The sequence below is a fragment of the Solanum stenotomum genome, chromosome 11 (genome assembly GCF_019186545.1).
Source record: "Solanum stenotomum isolate F172 chromosome 11, ASM1918654v1, whole genome shotgun sequence".
NCBI classification, from domain to species: Eukaryota; Viridiplantae; Streptophyta; class Magnoliopsida; order Solanales; family Solanaceae; genus Solanum; species Solanum stenotomum.
In genome coordinates this window covers 43733531-43752825 of record NC_064292.1, presented here as the reverse complement: position 1 = coordinate 43752825, position 19295 = coordinate 43733531, and the positions used below count along the sequence as shown (strand labels likewise).

General features: G+C 35.6%; 1 protein-coding gene across 4 annotated transcripts; it reads right to left on the bottom strand.

Annotated features, from left to right (window-relative positions):
* Positions 1-1359: 1359 nt before the first annotated feature.
* LOC125843573 (putative 1-phosphatidylinositol-3-phosphate 5-kinase FAB1D) lies at positions 1360-18988 on the bottom strand. 4 transcript variants are annotated; one of them, XM_049522699.1, is made up of 13 exons: positions 18819-18988; positions 15895-16130; positions 15777-15810; positions 15074-15646; positions 11288-11438; positions 10861-11196; positions 8067-8900; positions 7489-7820; positions 6977-7103; positions 6711-6863; positions 2550-4136; positions 2167-2433; positions 1360-2009 (listed from the first exon to the last, which is right to left on the bottom strand). In XM_049522699.1, the coding sequence occupies exons 2-13, from the start codon at positions 16046-16048 to the stop codon at positions 1599-1601; spliced, it is 4959 nt and encodes a 1652-aa protein (XP_049378656.1). In that variant the 5' UTR covers positions 16049-16130; positions 18819-18988; the 3' UTR covers positions 1360-1598. The 4 variants fall into 4 exon arrangements, with proteins under 4 accessions (XP_049378656.1, XP_049378660.1, XP_049378659.1 ...); XM_049522703.1 differs by having other exon boundaries at positions 15895-16123; positions 18809-18984; XM_049522702.1 differs by having other exon boundaries at positions 18809-18981.
* Positions 18989-19295: the final 307 nt, after the last annotated feature.

Genomic DNA, 19295 nt, shown 5'->3' with positions numbered 1-19295 from the left:
AAAGTTTACAATGAATTACCCTTCAATGAGAGGTAAAAAAAAAGAAAGGGAAAACTTGATTTCATGATCAAACAGGTAAAGCCATACACTAGAAAGAGGTATGTATTCCTTTTCTCTTATAAAATTTAGAAAATTTTCTATGTATTAATGTATGCATCTGTGATTTACATATCCATACACACACATAATCATATGTTTGTGATGCTTGTTATGATTTATCTGTGTTACATGAAGGTTTTCTATTAAGTAATCTCATACTCATAGTGCTTTTACAATGTTTGTTTTGGCTCTCCTATGTTCCTTGCACTCTTTTTGGATGGTTGTTAAAAAGTATTGTTTATAATACATTGTATTGTATTGTACTGTATTGAACAACGTTTGGATAGATTATATCATTCTCCATTGTTATAAAATATCACACATCAATAATTTGCATGATAAACGTATAAGAAAAGTAGAGTACATGTAAAGCTACAATGAAAATGTAGGGTAAATGACACAATAGAATTATTAATTATAAGTAGACGAAAATATTAAGACAATGAAACCAAATCGACCGTTACACAAAATGACACTTTTCTTCATTACCTAACGATGGATCTAAACGATACAATACAATAAAGTTTGAGTAACAATCAAAATAAACATGGTATCTAAACAAACAATACAACAGTTAATGACCATTCAAACAAAGTTATTTGAACTCTATTGCTTCTGCCATGCCAAAATAACACACACACACACATATATATATATAAAGAGAGAGAGAAGCAAAATATTTGAAGGAATAACCCAAGAGATGAAGCATTGAAACTTTAGGGTCTCAGAAAAAGAGAGCAATGTATTTATACCACTATATGAATAACATCTTACAGCAAATACTATAAAAGCTTGAGCAGCTNGAAAAAGGAGTTTTAGAATAAATAAATAATGTGAATGTAGAAATGTAATAAGACAAAACAACGTTTTCTTGATTTCTTCTATTTGAGTGGAGTTAAGGATTATAAAATAATTTATTATAAATAATTATTATTTTTATAAAAATAAAAACACATAATTTGTTCTTGGTAAAAATTTGAGGCCTCCCAAAATTGGGGCCTAAGGCATGTGCCTAAATTTTTCTAAGCAAGAGCCGCCCCTGGCTTCTGCCATGCCAAAATAACACACACACACATATATATAAAGAGAGTGAGAGAAGCAAAATACTTGAAGGAATAACCCAAGAGAGGAAGCATTGAAACTTTAGGGTCTCAGCAAAAGAGAGCAATGTATTTATACCACTATATGAATAACATCTTACAGCAAATACTATAAAAGCTTGAGCAGCTGTTAACTGCACCAGGGAGAGTTTTTTTACAATTTTTAAACAATAGACTTGATATATTCAAACCTAAAATGGCCTTAAAAGAATGAAACCATCCCCATAAATTTGCTATAAAAAATCGCAGAAATGAGATAGGGTGTGTGTATATATATATATATATATCTAGGTGCTTGGACAATGGGGGTCCGAGCAGCTATGTACACAAATTAATGACTAGATACTATATAGGGAAAACAAATGAACCACCAAGAAGGAAGGAAAAAAAAACAAGAACTCAGGCAGAAATATCATTTTGGTTTCCATGAGCAGTTGATTGAGTGCCAGAGGACTCATGTCTGTGCTCCTCTTGACCTTTAGAGTTGGCATCTTCAGACTTCGACTCAGGGGGTGCGTTAGTACCTGCTGTGCTACAAAGTATGCAAGGATTTGAAGGTCTTTGAGAGCACCAATTTTCTGGAACACTTAGGAAATGTGTGTCGATAAACTTTCTAAATCTCTTTTTATACTCCCTCGGAGAGAGAACAGTAGGAAGCTGATTCTTGGGAACCACAAGCGAGGATTTGACCCAATTCTCAATTTGCTTATCCCATGTATACTGCCTGAGATAGTCAATTATGCCACAAACAAGTTCACGGCGCTGAGTATCCACTCCAACAAGTAGGGAGTAGTCCATCACATTGACCGACTGTTATTCAGAAAATGTACCAGTTTAGAAGCTAAGCCATAAATTGTAGGAGTGCATGCTTATCATAAGAAGAAGTCACATGCTTTTTAGCACTACTTAGGATTTACTTAATGTGAGCTACAGGTAATTCATCAGTAGGAGTTTATGCAAAACTTACATTGAGGAAACCACAGTCATTCCATACAGCTCGTTGCAAGTTCCTCTTTGATCTTGTGCCAATATACAAAGGAGAGATTTTCATGTCATTCACAAAATTTTGGTCCAAAAGAACATCTCCGTCAGTACTGCCAGCTGAATTAAATCGAGCATGCAGAGCTCCTTTTAGATCATACTGCCTAGTAATATTTCTTCCAAATGAAAGGTTCTCCATCACCATGAGATCATGCCTCGTCTCTTTCCCACTTTTTGTTGGCCTTACAATGACCTGCAATATACAAATACTGAGACCAAAGTCCAAAAGAGCATGTGTACTGTGTTGGCAAGTTTTAAATCAGTTCTGTGCTAATAGGCAGAAATGAAGTTTATAGTTAGTTAATAAACCTGATAAATGCCAAGAACTTTTGCAAGGCAGGTCTGATTTCCCTTCTTGTAGCACTGTTCCATGTACTCAAAATAATTAGGACCAAACTTCAAGAACGATTCAAATTCGATTCTCTGTATTTCCTTGATGATGAAACGGTCGTCAAGAGTTTTGGCAAACAAGGATTTACTTTTCCCACCTTTAGCATCCCACTTCCTACACCTACTTAGTGAAGCAATATAATCAACTTCAGATGGGCAACATCGACCTCGCAAATGAGAAAACTCGCTACCGTAGAGACATATAACTGAGTATTTACGCTTCCCAGGCAATTTCCCAGAACCCATAGAGACTTCAGGATGAAGAGTAGAAAAAGAAACCAAAGAATTTAACATATCTAACCCATTCATACTCGATGAACGTGTTTGTTCTGAAACTTGGGTAGAGTGGATCCCTTCTAGATCCAAAGAGCTACTTGAAGAGAAATGAGGAGGAGCCAGTGAGAATAATCTCATTATGCCTTGAGAACTTTCATGTGCCTTATCATCAATTCCTCTATCTTTTCTTCCATCATCTCTAAGATCTTCACCCACAATTGGTAAATCCTTCAGCGATGCTAAAGCGCAAGCGATGATGCTAGAAAATTCATCTTCATAATCAGACACAATGTACTTGTCATTTCCAAGGGGAATGTGCAGCCTTGCACCCTCATCAATAACAAGTTTATAAGCTGTAGTTTCTTCAGCATGGGTTGTGATGGATCCTAATTTTGGCAGGTATCCTCTCTGCAGATCCTTCATGTATTCATGCCGAATTTCAGGAAATGGTGCCCACCACCCCTTATCATTCTCAATATTGGACAATATTGAGGCAAGGGATTTACTCCTTTGAGGATCCATAGAATCACTGGCACTCCTCCCATTAGTGCTAGAAAGACTTGGTTTTTCCAACTGCAAATGCGTAGGTGAAGGAAGATTGGATTGTAGATTATTTTCATCACCAGAGTGTAAGCATTCAAATTTCCCTGAAGGATCCTCGATGGATGATCCATTTCCAGTTGTTTTTGCTGCAGTTGATAACTCAGTAACTTCAGTAAAAGCAGACGAATTCAGTGATCCATTTTGTTCTCTAAACCCACCAACACTAGCTTCAACAGGGATTTCAACAATCAGAGAACCATTTGCTTCGGTAGATACCAAATTCAATTTCACATCACAATTATGGTTCAAATATTCTTTAATAGCTTCTGTCCCATTGTTTTCCTCTGCAGAAGAATCCGCAGCGAACTCAATATTGAGATCATGACAATCTTCCAAAGCTTCGTCACCTCCTCTCAGATTTGCTTCTGCCCCATTAGCATCTCCTTCACCACTGTTCTTTCCTAGTAGCTCCTTCTGGCTAATAGGTTCAATATCTGGCAGTGTTGATTGCTTTGGGTTAATGGCTTTGGAATCACCATCCATATAATAAGAAGATAGCAATGAATGAAGACGACGATCCCACACACACGACTCAAGCAGAAGAACTAGTCGTATTCTATTCAAACTTAAAAGTTTATATACCATGACATCCTGAATCCCATCTTCGATGACATTTTGTACGTCAACCTGATATTGAGTCCACATAAATATATGAGACAAAGAAAAAAGAGGTTTAGATATAGCTATTTTAAATGTCTGAATCAAAAACCTAAGAGCAGCACAATGAGAAAACACACAAAATATTCAGCTAACTGCTGTTTAAGACACACTTGAGTTGCCCTTGAAGCAAGGCATAATACAAGCACTTCACATTGCTCATGTGGTACTTGAGTTGCGCTTGAAGGGAAAGCACAAAACAAGTGCTTCTTTCTCTAAAATTCATATATTGATTTATTATTTATGAATTCGATATTAATTTGACAATTCTAGACTCCACATCCTAAATGGACTGCACCAAAAAATCAACAACATAACTACTCTTGTTACCAGAGGTGGACCTACATGCACCCGTGAGGGTGCAGGTGCACTCGGTAACTTTTAAAAAAAATCCGTATATATATATACGTATAGATAGTTGATAAAATATAACAAAAACTTGCCTGGGCGCACTGGTCAAAGTTGCCATTTCAAACAGCGACCGTGCGAGTTCGAATCCCGCGAAAGGCTTTTTTCTTTAACTTTAAAATCAGTTTTTTCTTTACAATTAACCTTTTTAAAAAATTGTTTTTTGTTAAAACTCGTTTTTGCCACCTCATTGGCCCCGCCCCCTTTCTTAACCACCTTTTTTTGCCATCTCATCTGGCCCATTCCTTTCTTAATTGAAATTAAAAACAAATAAAAGCCCTAACACAATTCTAAACAAAATATAAGAATGCTAGAAAATCTACAACTTACAAGTATTCTTCATTGCATAATTGAAGTCCTACCCCCATTATCTCGCATACATTGGTAAGCTCTTCTTTACAAGCGTAATTTTTTTTTGTAAGAATTTGTTGTTGATTCTTCTAATTTGAAATGGATAGATTTTTGACGAAACATAACTAGTTTTAGAGACAATTCTTCGCGTTTTATAGATGAGTTTGATTTGCAATCACTTAACCGGATCTTGGAGAAAGAATATCCTTTGATAAATATAGCCATAGAAAACGAGATGAAGTGAGAAGACACTATATTCAACAAGGGCCTTGTCAACCAGATATTAATGATAATGAATATCCTCAAACTAGATTCGGAACGAAAATGCATCGATTTTGTAAGGCATGGTTTAAGGGCTCATATTCGAGATGGTTTGAGTTATTTATTCAAAATTCTAAAATATTCTTGATAAAAAGTTGATTGTTCTTCTTTTAATTTTTAAAATTTTTTAAATTATAATGTTCAATATTGGTTAAAGTGAAATAAAATAATAAAATTCACTATTAAAATTTATTGGGGCCTCAAAATNCCTTTCTTAACCACCTTTTTTTGCCATCTCATCTGGTCCATTCCTTTCTTAATTGAAATTAAAAACAAATAAAAGCCCTAACACAATTCTAAACAAAATATAAGAATGCTACAAAATCTACAACTTACAAGTATTCTTCACTGCATAATTGAAGTCCTACCCCCATTATCTCGCATACATTGGTAAGCTCTTCTTTACAAGCGTATTTTTTTTTTTTCGTAAGAATTTGTTGTTGATTCTTCTGATTTGAAATGGATAGATTTTTGACGAAACATAATTCTTCTCAACCAAGTGCTAGTTTTAGAGACAATTCTTCGTGTTTTATAGATGAGTTTGATTTGCAATCACTTAAACTGGATCTTGGAGAAAGAATATCCTTTGATAAATATAGCCACAAAATACGAGATGAAGTGAGAGAAGACACTATATTCAACAAGGGCCTTGTCAACCGGATATTAATGATAATGAATATCCTCAAACTAGATTCGGAACGAAAATGCGTCGATTTTGTAAGGCATGGTTTAAGGGCTCATATTCGAGATGGTTTGAGTTATTTATTCAAAATTCTAAAATATTCTTGATAAAAAGTTGATTGTTCTTCTTTTAATTTTTAAAATTTTTTAAATTATAATGTTCAATATTGGTTAAAGTGAAATAAAATAATAAAATTCACTATTAAAATTTATTGGGGCCTCAAAATATTGGAGGCCTAAGCAGGGAGATTTGCTAACCTTACCCTTAACCACTCCTAGTCTTACCCTTGAGGCCACTCTTAGTGGTGCCCCCCTATCTTCAGATCCCGGATTCGCCTCTGCTTGTTACTAGCATGTTTACATATTTGAGAATACATGAACATTATTGTACCCTAACACATCCTACACATTGCATCAACATCAATATCAAAATCGTTCACATAAAAAAGTGAACAAACTCTTGCGAGGAAGCTAGGAAACTAATTATGCTATGGGACAAACATCCCAGGGGAACATAGAGTCACAATGATGACACACAAATCCACCATTGTTGAGAAAAAACATAATGTCTCCAAATTTTAGTGACTCAATTATGATAGATAAATCCACCATGGTCGGTCAAGTTAAATCCTATCGGAACGTGTAATCCTAGAACAGTAGCAGAAAAGGAACTAACTTCATGCTGAGATCCCTCTGAGATACCTCATACCACTAAAACAATGCCTCAATCCAACATGGTTCATACAAACAAGTAGTCCTAGAAGGTTGCAGAAAGGAACTAACCTCAAACTGAGATCTCTCTTCCTTCAACATGTTTTCAATTTCAGAAAATTTCATAATTGATCCTTGAAGATTTAGCACTGTTCCAACATGAGACTCTACTGCCTTCAGAGCTTTTTCTACATCAATAAACATCATAATCCCTTTCAAGTACACCTGGTGTAAGCAACAAAAGAAATCCTAGGTCAATATGAAGAGTACATGTACAGCCAAATATATAAAAGAATGGGTACACAAAAACAAAATGGAACACTTGTAAGAGCACATACATCACTGAACTCCTGCTTAAGAAATTCTCCTTTGATGGAACTGCTAAATTCCAGCTTCTTGGGAGGAAGAAACACGGAATAAGTAGTAATAGTAGAGTACTTGAACATTGCAACCATTCGCCCTAATCTGCACGCGTTTACAGATGACATGAATATCTTCAGGGAGGACAGACACAACAACAACAACAACATACCCAGTGAAATCCCACAAAGTGGAATCTGGGGAGGGTAGAGTCTATGCAGGCCTTACCCCTACCTCTTGGAGGTAGAGAGGCTGTTTCCAATCTTCAGAGAGGGGAGAGCATATAGATCCTCTCATGCCCCAGCATGGCTATTTAACTCATAGGAAACAGCTTTGATGATTAACACAAAAAGTAATGTTGCCATGTCAAAGGGAAAAAGTGGGACAGAAAGAGCAGCTGCCGATGGGTAATAGCCACTGGATACAAATGTATTAAAATTACAAACTACTTCACAAGAACTGAAAATAGAACTATGCTACACGTTCATACCCAAAGAAGTAGAGGAAATCCTTATCAAAGGAGTGACCACATGCAGACAGTCCACTAAAGAAAGGGGAATTTGAGAAACTGAGCTCCAAAAATTTTCCAAAAGAAAACCCACGGGAGCCAGTAGATATTAACACTCTTTTAGTGGAAAATGAGCTTCCATTCTGGGATTTGCATTTACAGCAACGACTCCACATCCAAAGTTTGCCTTCATGTTCACCTCGCAAGCCCTTGTCCATGGGAAGACACCGGACTTGAATCGTAAGGAGCTTGTTGTGATGCGCATAATGAAAAATGTGAGCTTCAGGGGATTCACCACACGTCTTGCACTCCTTCTGCACAACCGAGCTTCTTTAAAACACAAACAAATGTTGCCAGGTAGAGAAAAGACACAATTGATGCAACGAAAAAATGTACATTTAGATTAGTAAATTCTATCGGATACATTTAGATTAGTAAAGCCACATCAAATGATGTACTCTGCAAATGAGTGATATCATTCTAATAGATTTGGTGAATTTAACTGAAAGGACCTTAATGCAAAGAAAGAGTTTCAAGTGGAGAAAATTGAGTATATGCACCTGGTTTAGCAAATTATCCTGCAAAAACTTTTCAAGGGGAATATCAAAATCTTGATAGAACTTGATCCGAGAAAAATGACTATGCTTACACATAGTCCCTTTTGAAGCATTCCGACAGGACATCAGAACCAAAATACTCTCAGAATCCAATAACGATGCCACATTATCCTTCATATGTTCTTGGTCTTCAAGCTTTTCACCAGATCCCTCTAATTCCAAAGATTCTACCTGGCTCACAAGTGGAGTATGATGCTGCTCCTTTTCAGGGGCCTTCACGCCATCAAAACTTGTCTTTTGTTCTGCATCACTGTGTATTAAATCAGGCACATTAGAAACTTGAACATCAGCTTGCACCTGATCATTTTTCGTGGTTCCATTAAGACTGAAATACGAGGACATGGATTGATGAGAGGTGGAGAAGAGAGGAAATTTATTCCCCATAATCCTTCTGACAGAGGATGAGATAGATGATAATCCAGAGAGAACGACTGGGTTGTATGGCTCATATTGTAGAGATTCGCTTTCTGCGTCTAACTTATGACTTATTTCTTCATGGAAGCCATTGGATATTGGAATATCAACTGTACCAGATGAACTGATTTCACCGACATGCTCCTCAGCATTAGAGATAATTCCTTGCCCATCACTAACAGATGGTGTTTCGTTACCAAGTGTTAGATTCACCTCCTGGCTAAGAGGTAGAGTTGAGAACATTGCTTTTTGATCCAGAAGGAACGAAGTCTCTAGGATTAAATTGTACGCCACGATGATTGCATCTTTGACTACATGTTTAATCTTCTTCAATTCATCACTGTTCGATCCCATTAACAAAATCTGCACAAAAAATTAACATTCAGTGGAGAACAACTAAATACCTCCAGATGTAGTGGAGAAGGGACAAGCAGTGTTTTAAATGGCGGGGGCGTGCAGAGCATTTTACTTGGCACGGGGCGAGGCATAAGTCCCATGGATCTTTAATTTTTAATATAGTAAAATAGTACAATAACACAAAAATTAATAAAAAAAATACATTAATAATTTTTGATTTGCAAAATACATTAATAATTTTAAAACATGATTAAAGAAACTCAGAAAACAAAACTTCTAACAACATTGTACAAGTGGAAATAACGCAATGATACAAAAGCTATTACAAGATGCAAATCAACTCTAAAATCTTAACTTTTAAACAATAAAAGAATCACAATTTCTCAAAATATATTACTATTATACTATGCAATTTACCTCCTTAAAAGAAATAATCAATCAACTATTACTATTATAATTGAAACATCACTCCTTCATGAATAAAGGCAAAATATTTTCAAATAATGAAATATGATAATCTTGAGACATAGGACAAAAACATGAAGACTGTTAAATTAGGTCTTAGGCCTAACTCACACCCCAAAAGCTAGCTCAAAGGGAGGAGGATTGCCCAAGCCTTATAAAGAGTTCACCCATCTCATTAGCCACCAATGTGGGACTTTTTGTCATTCTTTAACAAAGACCAATGACAAGTGAATATGTAACATTCGTCTATGTATTTTAAAACATAAATGTTAAATGATATTCATCCTCACGGCGTTCTAAAATAGTAAATAGGCAATACTATGACCTGTTATTTGAGTTACTCTCAATTTTCTTATTTCTGTAGATGAAAAAAACTACTAAGCATCATTCATTTATTAAGGAATTATGAGGATCAATAGTATTGACTAAGGAATTTGACATATAACTTGTGTAAGAATTGTCAGGGGGACACCCGAGCATTGGGCGTTAGGCGTGTTTAGGGTGTAAGCCTCACAGAACTAAGCCCCACATGTGATCCTCGAGGTGTTTTGCCGGTGCCCCTCCCGGGGTGAGCCACAGGGTGAGTCCCAAAACAGCCTTCTAAAACACTGAGGATAAGGAAACACCGAGTAGACAATCCATGGGACGTGAATATACTAATTCAGCAGCATTTTGTCCAATTGCTCGTTGAGCAATTTATCATTGTCATTGATGCTCGTATGGGTTAGTCATACAGGCAGAACCAGAAAAAGGTAACTCCATATACAATAGCAAAATCACTTAGTTAAGAAATAAACTTCACAAGTAGTGTTATAATTTCAAAATCTTCTGAAAATTCGTAAATTAAGAAATAGTTTGGAGTTTTACTCAACAAGGCATAGAGGAAAGGAAAACATCAGTCAAAGTCTGGCATCCAATGGGGACTCGTAAATGTAACAGCTTCAGCAATTGTTGAGTGTTTATGTGGACAAAGTGTTGCTATAAAAATATACAATGATGTAACAAACTGTCTTTAATTTTTCGAAGAGTCATAACGCCCAAGTGAAATTCAGAATTCTTGGTTATCAGTGCATAACCACCTCCTTCAAAATGAACTCTAATCATATAAAAGCAATCTATTTTAAGACATTGATGATAACCAATTATTCTAGTTACACAAGCTTATTATGATAAACCAATTATTTTGGTTACACAAGCTCTGTGCCTATCTTGTATATGACATGGGATCAATCCTTATTTTTGATAAGTTATGCCATGTCATCAATCTCAAGATAGCTGTCACAAGGAATTTGATAATATGGCTAATAAGCACAGCAGAGCGAAGATTTGAAAGGTCCACAATGCAATATCTTATACTTTTTGTAGGGCACTGGAGAAAGATAAATCTTATTCCAACTTATATTGTTCATGAGCAACCTAACAGTTTGTCGCATGAACCGACTATCCGTAACACATTAGATAACATCAATGAAGAAAACAGACAATAAGCAAATACACTCACTGTACATCCCAGATGAGTAGGACAGCCCTCAATAAACATCAATGTTTTGCTAGGCTTTTTCCCAGCATCTCCAGAAGCAGAATGTTCTTCTGCAAACTTTTCAAAATGAAAGGAGTCACACTGCCTGAGCTTTCGGCTAACCAATATATCAGCAGACAATGAACCTGTGCAACGTGCAACTTTCTCCAAGCGATGTTGTTTCATATCAAAGACTAAGGTGACTCCTTTCTTTAAAATAGACTCCTGTATGTCACGAGAAACAGCATTCTCCACTAAAACTACATTTGGTTGGTACCTTTCTATCATATCGAGGATAGATTTCACACTATCTTTCTCCTGTTATCATAAACAAACAAAAACAGACAATCACTAGTCAAAGAATGTGCTCATTTTGGTAATGTGACACACCCACGGATTTGTTGTTTACCTGTTGCACAGACTCCTCGAATGATGACAACTCACTTTTTCTGGAGAGCCCTAGTGCACCCTCGATCAACAGCAACCTAGGTTTATCGTACTTGGTTGGCATGTGTTTGTGCGCAGCATGCTTTTTAAAGACCAAGCCTCTGACAAAACGACTACAAAACACAAAGATATCCGGTAAGCCTGGAGAATTTAGTGGTCCATCCATCCCAAAGTCTTAGTCTGAACAAGCACATAAGTTGTAAATTTTATAACCAGACTGCATGTTACAGACCGAGTCGACCCTGAATTAGACTTAAAGCTACTGTTTGATATGGCTGCAAGACTTGCAAGAACAAAAAAAGGGTTATTAAAATACTAGTCGATAAGTGATATGTGTAAGATCTTACAAGAATTATGACTTTTGAAGAACTATCACTCAAAATGTAATGAATGGTGGGTAAAGAAGAGGTTCCCAATTCAAACTTCTTCGGGCCATTCAACTGAGGAGATGATCTTTTTGTGATTGAAGAAATAACTAAAATTGAATGAATTACTCAAAGACATAGATTAGACACCAATTCTGTCCGTTCCTATAAGCATGGATCTCCTTTTATTTTGTTTGGCTATCTTATCACACTCCTCTTATTTTATCTTTTACTCTAATTTTCCTTTCTTTTATTATTTTATTTTATATTGTTATATCATTGACCCCACTTGTGAGATTACACTGGGTATGTTGTTGTTGTTATTATATCTTTATTAAAGTTGTGACATTATTATTATCATCATATCAATGAATGCATCATTTTAACTGTTGTTGTTGTAGACTTGTAGTTATTTTAAAAAGTAGAAGAAAAACCAACAGATAATCTAAAAAGAAGGTAACAGAATCAAAACAAGAAGCCCAAAGCAGAACAATGTAAAGAAAAAACCCAAACAAGAAGAGAACACAAAGGTAAGAAGGTAGCCAAACTGGAAAAGGCTATGTCAGTCTAAAGGCCAAGAAAATGACTTAATCCAAGGCGTAAAACAAAAGCTAAGGTCGATGCCCAGTTTGATAGAATCCAGAAGGTTAGAGAGGGATTAAACTTGGATCATTTGATTACACAAAACTAATCATGGCTATCAAATCAAGAGTTGATCTACATCGATGAATGAGGCTCTTGCTTCCTAGAAGTCCTGTGGATGAGAAAGTTAACATTTGCCTTCACACGCATCCCAAATAATGGGCGTAACTAAGGTTGGGCCCTGGACCGGAATGAACCGGTACCGGAATGGTTTGAACGGGTTTTTGACCCGTACCGGGATGAACCGGACCGGAATTATCAGGATGGAAACTCAGTTCCGCCCCGTCCCACTATATACCGGGATAGAACCAGAACGGACCAGAATGGGACGGGATGGGATAAACGGAACGGCACATATAGCTATTTCAAAAAATAATAATTTTTTTGAGTTATTTTGAATTACGAAAATATGAATGTTTTTTTATTTTTCTAAGTTTAATAGTTTATAAAGTATTTAAGTTTTGAAATTTATAATGTTTATTTGTAATTTTACTTAAGTTTATTTTTAAAATATTTTTAAAAAAATTTACTAATAAGTTTGTAAGTTAAGTTTAATAAAGTTTTTTTTTTTTAGTTTTTGAGTTTATGTTATTAGTTTTCAAGATTTGAATCTTTTGAAGTTTATAAGTTTTAACTTATAACTATTAACTTGTAATTTAAATAACTTAAGTTTGTAATTTGTTAAATTTATAAATTTTAAAGTTTTTAGGTTTATATTATTTGAAGTTGATGAATTAAGTTTGTAATTTTAAAAAATTAAATAAACAAAAGAGGAATGCTAATAAAAGTATAAAACAATGACAAAAATTAAAAAAACCAATCCAATTTCATGGACCGGACCGGAATCGGGATGAACCGGTACAGGTATACCGGTACCAAATCATGATACCGTCCCGTTCCGAGTACCGGTTCAATGTATCCCATTCTGTCCCGAATACTACCGGACCGGAACGGTACCAGTACAACCCGGTCCGGTGCCCAGCCTTAGGCGTAACTATACTCAGACAAATTCTAGTGAAATTGCCATCCATGCAGGAACTCCTCATGTCCCCTCACTCCTTCATGTGATCCTTGAAGGATAGCACGTTTACCTATGCCCCTTGGATGCTGCTATATCGTGTCCATATTCAACCTGTCTGCTTCTTCCCTTTCCTGCTTTATTGTAACCTACTCTGGATAAATGTATTCCCGACTCCAGTGTATTTACATTACCCAATGCATGCTGGTATCCAATTTGTACAAAACTAGGGGTGTCAAATGGGTGGATTGGGCTGCATTTGGCAGGTCAAAATGGACATGTTATTGACCCACCCAAAGTTAGTTGAGCTGAAATGATTTGGCTTGAAATGGGCTAAAAAGCGGGTCATAACTCAACCCACCCAATTCTTACTAAGTTTTACTTTCTTTGTTTATTCTTTTATAATTTTTTAGTATCTAATAAAATTAATAATTTTCTTTATTATGGCTAACCCAGATCTGTTAGAATACCGCTTATGGTTGTGAACTGTTGAGCTGGGCTGGGTGGGCTGATCTTTGGACTGATCATGCAGTTAACTAAAAACCAGTTGAGTTCAGCTTGAAAACTCAATTGGGAGTATTAAAGAACCTAGGTAGGCTAACCTCAGGCTTCTCACTTAATCAAGGAAACTAGAAATGAAGAACTTCGAGCTTCTAATACAAAAAACACTCAAGAGAATTACAAACTTAAGTAAAAGCTAATTGGTTTAGACTTTAGCTTTAGGTTTGACTGCGCCGACAAGGCTTAGGCCTGATGGTTCAAAAACCTAGGACACGATGTTAATCACTTGTGATCTCATCTTTAGCAACGCATATAGGTTAGAGCGTTGGATGTGTCACATCCAATCTGATGAAAGAGTTAAATAAAACGTAGGCCCAAAACATAATTAATTGGGAGGTGCTGAACTTCAAAATCTAATCCCACTTAGTCAACAAGGCCAACTTGAGTCTAAGAGAACACTAAAAATACTCAGTTGAAGTTTTGGATAGAACTTAAACTGTCTATCATTGAAATGTAATATTGTGCATGATTCAGATGAATGATATTTAATCTTTTTGCCGATTGAATCTGCGGGTTCAAGTTTCAATCTATAATGAATAGGATTATTAGAGTTACCTGAAAGTTATAAAAATCAAAACACCCGTTTGTAATTATTAGTTAAAGTTCAATTCTCTCCATTCATTCAATATGGTTGTAACAGTTAGTCCTTACTTCCACTTTTGCGGGAATGCCTTAACTAAAACTTGGAAGATTAACTTAAATTGGGTAAGATTAGTTGATATGGAATACAATGTCTGTCTAACATCTTTTGTTAGCCACATGAACCTCCTTAAGCAAACTCTTTTTTCGCAAACAAATGGTGTCAAGCAATTCAAAAAGGTGTTATTTTCAAACTAAGTCATGATTACAGAATAAATTTGGTTCAAAGACCAAACACACTCAATCAATTCAAATCATCCCCTCTTTTAGGGTAAGTTCAGACTATTTGGAAACCTTTTCGAAGCCAAATTGCTACAATGCCCTTGGTCCTCTAATTTCAGAATTTCAAAACAGAGTTTAATTGGCAAGAGTGGACATTAATGAAAGCATGGCAGAGGAAACACCACATAAAAAGGAGAATTGCTGAATACACATTACCTAATATCTAATATGCCTAGAACTGTGAATGAATGAGAAATGGAGAAATACAACAGAGTTGAGGAAATGGTGGCTAGAGTGATACCTTTGGCTGCGAGAACCAGTTGAAATGCATTTTATCTTCACATATTCAACTGGATTCATCTTTCCTTCCGTAGAATCAGGCTTCACAAAAGAAGCAGCCTCCCATGACAAGGAAGTGATTATATCAACCCAATTATCACCTTCTTTCACCGAAGCGGCAATACCAAAAGATTTAAGGTGGTCACTAACAAAGGCCTTAAGCTTCATGTTCATTACTTCTTGTAATGCCTTTTGTCGTTCCTCTTTATGCTTATAACTACCAAAGTCTTCTTCACCAAAGCTGATTAACGAAGCTGTACTACCCCATTTCTGGCCATCAACACATTCGTCGTCATCATAATTAGCCACACTGTCCTCAATATCATCATCATCGTCTTCTGGTTGTGGGGGAAGCCAGAACTGGGCATCAAATTCATCATTACAAGAGGTTCCAGCCTCATCATCGTCATATCTTTCATTTCTACTATCTTTGGGTTCCTCAGAGTTACCAGTTCTCGTTTGTTCTGCATCCCTTCCTATAGCAGAACTAGAATCCTCTTGACTGCTGTCTGTACTACATTCATCAACATACACCCTGATAATAAAGCCAAAAGGGGAACCAAGTCTAAATAAGTTGGCTTTTTCATTATTCAAACCAGAACAATTAGCGCCTTTATTTAACCCTCTACCTAAGCAGAATATTGATATAACTAATTACAACTAACCTCACATCTGAATTTGCATCAACAGAAAAGTCACCTGAAAGGTCACAGAATAGGGCTTAAGGGGCGTGGTAAATGTAACTAATATGTCAAAGTATGAGATAAAGAAAGCAGAGCATACTGCAACATGAGCCAGAGCTGTTTATGCTTGGTAATGAAGCAGCTGGATTGATCATCAAAATTGCATTATCTGGCATTTCACCACATAATTGGCGCAATTGTACAGAATCCCTGTCATTAAACTTAGAGGAATTTCCACTTTCCAGCTTCTCCATGCTTCCACTTGACTTTGTTGATTGAGCACCACAGTATTGACACAAATTATATTGGATGCCAGGAAGATCTTAAACCTGCAAACTTACAACAGCCGAGAAAAATAATGTGAGCAACTTAAACAAACAAAAATAGAGCCATCCTCTCAACAAAAAAGATTTATATGATGCAGCAACCTAAATCTTTCATATGAAGACAACCAAGCCTATGAGAAAAGCTTAATGACTTCATGTTGGCATTATTTCGATAACCAAATATGTAGTTTTTTAAGAAGCTATCTCTATGAACTTTTGCATTGGCCAGTTAACGAGAAAAAATGCACCTTTGAATGTCCTTGCTTTTAAAGTATAGAGCAGAAACATACTGAAGAAAAAATTGAGAGTTAGAAATGATTTTTTTTTAGTGATGTAATTTCTAAATACCACCTGGGTGTAATAAACAGGGAGGAGCAAGAGACCAAGGTACGAGTTTAGCCAAACCCAGTAACTTTGGTCCAAACTCATGTATTTGTCTTAAGAAATCCATTTAATAGGTACAAATTATTACTTCAGAGCACAATAACTTATAAAGGGCTAGAATCTTGCATCCATAAACTTCAAATCATGATTCCGCCTATGGTTATAAATGATAATAAGTGCATGGAGAACGTCCCACATCCCGTATTTCACCATGCGTATCCACCCACCATGAATGAAACATTATCACATGGTTTTCTTTCCCGTCACCTACAAAAGCTTTGCGCACCTCCTCACTGGTCACATATCATCCATTACTACGCTCCCTTCTGCACCTTATTACCACTATTATTTATCACGTGTGTTCTCTTGTCTTCAAGTTTCATAAGAAAAATAAAGAAAAAGTTTATTTCCACATTGTTAGCACATGCTTGTAATGGGAAAGCATCCTTTTCAACTGCCCAATTGCCAAGTATTGAACTAGATTCATGTTAAATAACAATCATATTTGAACTTAAGATGATCAATAAAACCATTACCATATATGTTTTTGACACTCTGTATGGAGATATTCCAAAACCTTCTAACTTTTCTAAATTGTGTTATAACTAAAAGTTGCAGAAGATATGTGGTGGGGGTACTTAATCGGTTTCAATAGACAATTTCCATAATGAGTACTGTTTTACCTCTCCAGCTGCCCCTAAATAGTCTGATTTTCCTCCACGACGATAAGTAGCTAAAAGATCTACTACATTAATGGGCATTGCAACAAACGGATTTTGCAAAATGAAGATATGGGTCGGAGAGGGTACTTTAGAGGCTAAGTTTCAAATGCTAAATAGGCATCAGTAGACAGCTTATGAAAAAGCAATTCAGAATTCCAGAAAGTAGAATTGAAAAAGTAAAACCATTTATGACAAACTATGGGAAATTAAGTTGTCCAAAACCAAACAAACTCAACAGTTTAAGTTGTCCTAAAAACAAATATAACCACTAAGAAACAAGAATACATTCACAAATGTAATACAGTGATATATATATGACATAAAATAATGAATCGACAGAAACAAAACATTTTAACATGACAGTTTGGTATTCTCACAACAATGCCAATCAGCCACAAACAGGATAACAGTTATATTCTTCTTCAATTCCTTTTTTTTTTCCAGGATAATTAGGAGAACAGTTACCGTAACTATTTCTGTCTTTTGGCACAAACCTCTATACTAAAATCGATGAATTAAAGAGCACGGAAATAAATCGGGATTTGATATCCGAAACGCCTCAAAAAAAAAATAAAGAAAGAAAGAAACATTCTCACATTACAAGAAAGACAAATATTTCCCTTCATCAAAAAAAAAAGACAAATATTTCCTTGACTAAGATAGAGCAGATAGATTAAGATAAAAAAGACACAAAATAATACGCATGGAGAAAGTTAAAAAGAAAACATCTGTACTACCCAGTCATATAAATGTGAAGCAGCCCAAATGTTGCACCCTAGATGGCATAAGTCCGGTAACCGAAAGCATCACTAGCTTAGGCGCGAACCCAAGTAGCATGGGGAACGTGGACAGCCTCCCATAAAGAGCTAAAAAAACTTAAAAGATAAAACTATGCTGGATTTTCATATATCAACACTTGTGTCATATAAATGTGAAGCAGCCCAAATGCTGCATCCTAGATGGCAAGAGTCTAGTAGCCGAAAGCATCACTAACTTAGGTTCTGACCCAAGTCGCACGGGGCACATGGACAGCCTCCCATAAAGAGCTAAAAAAAATTAAAAAGATAAAACTATGCTGGATTTTCAAATATCAACACTTGTTCATGAATCACTGATTGACAGAATTAGTTTGTCACTTAATAGAATAAAAGGAAAAAGACAATTCTTCTTTATTTATCAAAAAAGTACTCCAATTAAATCTTCTAGATTTAAGAACTTACCACTCTACTATGAACCAACAACAAGAACTACTACTACGCCTCAGTCCCAAACAAGTTATGGTCGGCTATACCAAACAAATACAGATTAATCTCTATGTAGCCAAACTTGTACCCAATTCCGATGATTCAAACAAGTCACAAACATCACAGAAATCACAAACTTGCAATGCCATAGCCTAAAATTAAAAATTCACAAACACAAAAAGGAAAATTCCAATCTAATCAACATGATAAAATCTTTAAAACCATCCTTTAAAAGGATGAAAACAACATAAAGATCCTAATAACAAGATTATAAACTTCAAAAAAACAATAAACACTAAACAATCAGCAAAAAAGAAAGAAAAAGATTTGAACTTTACATCAACTTACAGTAAAAAGAAGCAAATTAAGATACCCTCCAAATGAATCAGAAGCATATCTTAAAATCAACCCTCCAGCTAAAAATCCAGTTAATATTTCCCAATTGGGTATCCAAAAAATGGAAAATCCTGCTAGAAAATTTAGGAGAGAGAGAGATAGAGAGAGAAAGGACATTTAAATGAATTAAGGAAGACAAGAATGAAAATGTTGGAAAACAATCTTTTTTTGGTGTAAGTGGGACCCACTTGTGTTCAATTTTCTTTTGCTATAGTATGGAGGTGACATAGTGACATAATACCAAAGTTTCAAAAATTATATATATTGTTTGTAGTCCTAGTTGTTAATTTAAAGATATTCAAATTTTTCAAAAAATTCAAGAGGCAAAAAAGATTCATACACACATATTTTTTTTAGAAAAAAGGATCTTTTATTTACATAGTACATATGGATATATGAAATGATTTGATTGGCTTCTTGGAGATTTTG